This window comes from Temnothorax curvispinosus, unplaced genomic scaffold (genome assembly GCF_003070985.1).
Source record: "Temnothorax curvispinosus isolate PA1 unplaced genomic scaffold, ASM307098v1 QBEX01009205.1, whole genome shotgun sequence".
NCBI lineage: Eukaryota > Metazoa > Arthropoda > Insecta > Hymenoptera > Formicidae > Temnothorax > Temnothorax curvispinosus.
The window spans coordinates 1-6,493 of record NW_020218985.1 but is presented as its reverse complement, the minus strand read 5'-3'; the positions used below and the strand labels follow the sequence as shown (position 1 = coordinate 6,493).

The window sequence follows — 6,493 nt, the reverse complement described above, 5'->3', positions numbered from 1 at the left end:
ATTAGCACAAGTCTCTCTGCTCCGATAATCTCTCCGCGCTCCGAGACGTCGTAACGATGAGACGTCGTAACGATGAGCCGGCGTAACGATGAGTGCTGAGGGCTCGCGGCGCTGGAACAGTGTCGCGAGCGAGTACTTGTTCTGCAGGCGGGTGCCCTCGTGGGGTGAGCGAGGGCAGCACCGATTGGTGAGTCGCGCAATTATCGATTCCGCGTTGATCGCGATCCGCCGACGTTTCGCGCGAGTCACCGAAATACTTAAGACTAGGTACGCAAGAATATTATGTACAACGAGTAACGAGACTAAACAATACATGCATCTAACTACAGTTTGGTGCGCGCCAAACATACCGCCCACCAAATACAACGAGTTGTATTTTACTTTCAATTTGAATCGGTCGCCTGTGGAGCAGGGCCCATCGGTAGGGGGCACAGCTTCACTAGGGGACGCGTGATAGTGCCGTCCGCCACCCGCACCGTGGCGACACGCGGGACGCCGTCGCTGCCCGGATGCAGCGCCTCCACTCGTCCTCGCCTCCAACGCAGAGGAGGCAGGTTGGCGTCCTTGAGGAGGACTAACGCACCGACACCGAGCGGGTTGACTGAGGTCCACCATTTGGGACGCTGTTGCAGCGTATGGAGATACTCCTGATGCCAGCGCCTCCAGAAGTCTTGGTGTATTCGTTGGACGAGTTGCCACCGACTCAGCCGATTCATCGGTAACGGGGTCACGTCTTGAGTGGGAACGGAGACGAGCGGTTCCATCGTGAGGAAGTGACCCGGCGATAGGACTTCGAGGTCGGCAGGGTCGGCGCTCATCGGGCAGAGGGGTCTGGAATTCAGGACGGCCTCGACCTGCGCGAGGACCGTCGTGAATTCCTCTATTGAGAGGACTTGATCACCCACGGTCCGCCGCAGGTGGGTTTTAAAGGTCTTGACTCCCGCCTCCCAGAGGCCCCCGAAGTGGGGCGCGGAGGGAGGATTAAAGGACCACTTGATCTTCTCTCGCTCCGCTGCGAGGCCCATGCGGCTTTCTAGTTCCCGTGCGGCCCCTACAAAATTCGTTCCGCAGTCGCTGTAGAGAAGCGAGCAGCGTCCGCGTCGGGCCACAAAGCGTCGCAGCGCAGCGAGGAAGGAGTCGGTGGACAACGAGAAGGCGGCTTCCAGGTGCACCGCCTTAACCGAAAAACATACGAAAAGGCACGCGTACACTTTGACGGAGGAGACCCCCCGGGCTCGTCGCGTGACTATGTTGAACGGTCCCGCGAAATCCACGCCGCTGATCGAAAATGGCTTGGCCTGTCGGACCCTATCGGCCGGTAGTTCCGCCATGAGGGGCTGAGAGGTGTGTGGCTTTACGCGGAAACATGGATGACATCTCGAGAGTACGCGTTGTATAGCGCGATGCACCCCGAGGACCCAATAATGTTGCGTGAGCAGGTATTGCAGCGTGCGCCGACCAGGGTGCATGTTCGTGCGGTGCACGTGTTCGATAACGAGATCTGTGAGTCTATGTTTACAGGGCAGTAAGGCAGGGTGCTTGTTCTCGAATGTCAATCCGGATTTTGCAAGCCTGCCGCCCACCCTGAAAATACCCACCGGATCAAGGAAGGGAGCGAGTTTGCGAAAGGGCTTGGGGAGCCTTCTCCCGCTTTGAAGACGATCGATCTCATCGCGGAAAGCATCCGCCTGTACACTCTTCACAACGAGTAGTAACGCGGAATGCAGTTCGAGCTGATCTATGGCCAAAGTCGTAGGAGCAGATTTTGCACGGGAGTGATGTACAAACCTGAGAATGTAGGCTATAATTCGGCCAATTTTCTCGATTGATGAGAATCTTTCGAGCAATGAATGTACCGCGTCAGGCGGCTCGAGCGCCACGAGCGATACGAGTTTCTCCTCCTCGATCGGAGGGGTTTCCGACTCGTGGGACGGCTCAAAACGGGGTTCGAAGCGAACAAGCCACTCAGGGCCTGCCCACCACATCGAACAGGCCACCAGATCGCGAGGATAAAGCCCGCGGGAGCAGTGATCCGCCGGATTGGACTCCGTGTCGACGTGACCCCAAGCTGATACCGGCACGTTGTCCTGAATGAGGGCAACGCGATTTCTAACGAAGGTCTTCCACCGTTGTGGTGCTGAGCGGATCCAGGCCCGGGCGACCTCGGAATCCGTCCAAGCATACTCGTCGTCAATGTCAAGGTGTCCGCGGAGGGTGCGCCGGACGTACGCGATTAATTTAGACAAGAGCAGAGCCGCGCAGAGCTCCAGACGGGGAATGGTGAGGGGGCGAAGCGGGGCGACCTTAGACTTGGCGCACAGTAATCGGACCCCGACGCCGTCGCGCGTAACGATTCGCAGATAAATCACGGCTCCGTACCCCAGCTCGCTGGCATCGCAGAACCCGTGGAGTTCGCAGCGATCCACATGGCACGAGTTAAACGCGCGAGGAACGCGAAGGGAAGATAACACGCCGAGCTCCGTCTGGAAACGACTCCAACTGCGACGAATGTCCATCGGAGGCTCATCATCCCAATCTAACTTGAGGGTCCACAGACGCTGAATTAAGCACTTCGCCGTAAAGGTGAGTGAGGCCAGAAAACCCAGGGGGTCAAATATGCGCGCTACTTCCGACAGTATAGTGCGTTTGGTGCACTCACGATCCAACGCGTTGACTTGAAACCCGAAACTGTCAGATTGTGAGTGCCACCGAAGGCCCAATATCTTCTGAGATTGATCCTCGCTTGACTCGAAATCTAACATCGATTGGCTACATAACTGCGGGTCGAGGCCCTCCAGCGCGGCAGGATGGCTGCTCGACCACTTTCGAAGTTCGAAGCCGGCGCTTCGGAGAAGCGATAGCAATTGGTCGCGGAGTGCGCGAGCCTGTTCCACCGTCCGAACGCTTGTCACGACGTCATCCACATACAGCGCCTCGAGTAGGGCTGTGAACGCTAGAGGATATTTCTCGCGATATTGATGAGCTAACTGGAGCAAACAATAGATCGCCAAGAACGGGGAGGCGCTAAAGCCGAATGTAACTGTTTTGAGTAGATAGTCGAGGATGGGGTCCGACTCCGAGAAGCGCCAGACGATACGTTGGTAGTTGCATTACTCCGGGCTTATCCAAATCTGGCGAAACATCTGCTTCACGTCCGCGGTTAGAGCGATCGCTTCGGCGCGGAACCGAAGCAGGATGGCGAGCAGGTCTTGCTGCAGCTTCGGACCGCTGAGCAGGGTGTCGTTGATCGACAGACCGTCCGGGCCTCGCGAGGACGCGTTGAACACTACCCGCAACTTAGTGGTAGTGCTATCGAGTTTATACACACCGTGGTGCGGTAGATAATAAATGTGGCCATCCGACGGGAATGGATTGCGAATTACCTCCATGTGTCCGCTATCGAGATAGTCCCGCATGAAACTACTGTAACCAGCTCTGAACTCCGGATCAGATTTAAATCGACGTTCTAGTGCGCGGAGACGACTAACCGCAATGGAGCGCGAGCCGACGAATGTAGGAGGATCCGACGCGAACGGGTACGAGACCACGAAACGACCCGAGAGGTCACGATACGTGGTCTTGGCGAAGATTTCCTTGCAGCGTCGATCCTCGTCCGAACAAGAAGTGTCCTCCGGCACCTCCTCCAATTGCCAAAAGCGACCCACCGATGTCGCGATCGACTCGAGCGTAGTCGCGAATGACCTCAGGGGCGCTGCTTGGACTGATGGGGATACCGCGCCCGTCAGAACCCATCCGAAGACTGAGTTGAAGGCGTCGGGTTCTCCCCTCTCCCCCTCACGACGGCCCTCCCGTAGCACCGACACAAACGAGTCCGCCCCCAGGAGGATGTCAACACCGCCGGGCACGAAATATTCGGGATCCGCGAGCGGCAATCCCTTCAAGTGTTTCCACGACTGGACCTCCACCTTGTCATTAGGCAGCGGCGAGGTTATGCGCGAGAGGACCGTAGCCTCTATCAAGAACCGAGTGTCGTCGCGACCGCGCGCGCGGATCACGAGGGAGGTGAGGCCCCTCGTCGTGGCCGCCCTGGCTTCGTTTATCGCCAACACGGTTGCACTGTGTTTGGTGCGACGAAAGCCGCCCTTCCGGAGGCAGCCCTCGGTAATAAAGTTGGCCTGACTCGCGCTGTCCAGCAATATGCGTACGGGGAACGCATTGCCACGCGCGTCTATCGCCTCGGCTCGTACGGTGGACAGGAGGACGATTCTATTGGCCCGGCTAGTCATTGTTACAATCGGCGCATCCTCCGACTGAGGAGCGGGTACGGCGTCCGGTTCGGCAGGAGTCGCGCTAATGGGTTCGGGCTTAGGAGTAGTATTCGAGCTCTGCTCGTAATGCAGAAGCGTATGATGCTTCGTGCCGCAGGACCGACATGCCCACGCGGACGGACAGTCTTTCATGCCATGCCCCGAGCGCAGGCAGTTGAGGCACAATCTCAAGTCGCGAGCCTTAGCCTGCCTCTCCCTCGGCGAGAGTTTTAAAAACTGGGAGCACTTCGACACGTAGTGAGACTCCTTACAAACGGGGCAACCGGCCGCGTTAGTCACGAACGACGAGACCGGTGTGGACTTGGGTTTGGAGGACGGGCCCGCGACGGCCTCGAGAACCTGACAATGCTCCGCTAGAAATTTCGTGAGTTGTGTATATCGCGGTATCTCCTCAGCCCGGTGAGCCGACTCGAATTTTTCCCGAAGGGAACGAGGAAGCTTGTCTAACAAAAACTTCAGTAGGATGAAATCCCATGAATCGGTAGGGAACTTCATCAATGCGAGCGCGCGCGTGTTCTCGGTAAACGTATCTAATAAGTGGTGAAGAGCCTCGGCCGTCTCCGCCTTCAATGGCTTTGCCTCGATTATCGAATTCAAGTGATGGTCCGCTAACCTTCTCTTATTCCGGTATCGATCGACCAGCGAGTCGTAAGCGATCAGATAGTACTCATCGGAAAACGGCAGGTTTTTCACCACGTTGAGTGGTTCCCCTTTGAGTGAAGCCAGCAGATACTGGTATTTCTCTATCGCGGAAATCTGCTGGTTATGTATCGCCGCGTTGAACAACGCGATGAAGGAAGGCCACAACGTAAGGTCGCCGGAAAACTGCGGCAGCGGGATCTTAGGCAACTTGACCACCGAGGCCGGACCCGAGGGCTGTGCCGGCGCGCCTCCGAATGGCGCGCCCGTTTCACGGTGATATCGACTCTTTACGGCGTAATGCATTTTATCGAAACTGGCTCGGATTTCGTCCTCGGCCTCGAAATCCGCCGCTTCTTGGATGACCTTCAGGTGGATGGCCTCAAAATCGTCCGCGATCTTCGCTACGCTCGAGTAGCGAGCGAGGAAGGTCGCTCGGATTGCCGCGTCGGTCGCGGCTTGTAGGGAGAGGTCGTGTATTTCTTGCATACGCCGATTGCATACTTCGCGACGAGCATATGCGTTTTTCGACATGATGTAACAAAGGGGTCGTCCACCACAGACAGACGAAGCTAAGAGCGAAGGGTAAACGACGAATAGGCAGTCGGAGGCGACGGCAACTCGAACCAACAATATCGAAACCCGGCGAAAACAATCACGAAAGTCAGGTCGCCAAGGTGAGGGGTAACGGACGGCTCCGTTCGGCGCTCGCGCAAGTCCCGAGGGAATATTCTCGATAATATTCCTCGAGTTGAACGCGGAGAATATCAGCCGTTGGATTAGCGCGATAAACACGCGTCGCAGAGTTCGAAAGGCAAATATTCTCGCTCGGTGACAATAATATTTTCGAGCGATGGTACTCTCGGACGGAGCACGAATGTCGGGATAATACAAGTGCTGGGTCGGGCGGTACGTACCTCGCAACGACGTAAACACGAGCGATGCTCGAGACTATACAGAAAAACAACGCGCGCGAGACCGGCCCGTAATCGAAGGCCACGGCCGTTGTCTCTATGCGCGTAAGTATCGCTGGCCCGGAATACTCGGATATTCGACCGAATATTTCGGTTACGATCAAGTCAATTAAATGTCGACTAATTACCGCGGCCAGCGCGGATTCGATTTTAAGGCGATTAACGGCTGCGGCCCGAGCTATGACGAACGAAGTTCGCACGCGTATTCCCGTTGCGAAGCTAGCGTTGCACGAGAGATACCGCGCGAGACACGAGTTGTCAGCACGCCGAGCGTTATTGCACCTCGCTAATGCGAGAATAAGATATTCAGCGAATTCGCGTAAATTACAGGCGGCTAATGGCCGATTGCGCGATGCTACGCGAGAATTCCCTTCGCGAAGCAAGCGTTGCGATACGGGAGATCCTGCGAGACCCGCAAGGTCACGCGCTATTGCACTACGCGTTACAGAAAGATTCGGTGACTTCGAACAATGAAAGGACACGCGAAAGGTCGGCGGTAATAGACTAATCGCGAAGATATGATTATCCGGCTCGAAGGACCAGATGCTCGGGGGGCGGTAGAGCCGTACCCGGATTTGCGATAAAGCGAAG

General features: G+C 56.5%; 2 protein-coding genes across 2 annotated transcripts; both read right to left on the bottom strand.

Annotated features, from left to right (window-relative positions):
* Nucleotides 1–383: 383 nt before the first annotated feature.
* On the bottom strand, nucleotides 384–2,762 carry LOC112458818. Its single transcript, XM_025022624.1, has one exon. It carries the CDS (start codon nucleotides 2,760–2,762, stop codon nucleotides 384–386), a length of 2,379 nt encoding a protein of 792 aa, XP_024878392.1.
* A 348-nt stretch (nucleotides 2,763–3,110) lies between these two features.
* On the bottom strand, nucleotides 3,111–5,462 carry LOC112458816. The gene has a single exon (XM_025022623.1). It carries the CDS (start codon nucleotides 5,460–5,462, stop codon nucleotides 3,111–3,113), a length of 2,352 nt encoding a protein of 783 aa, XP_024878391.1.
* Nucleotides 5,463–6,493: the final 1,031 nt, after the last annotated feature.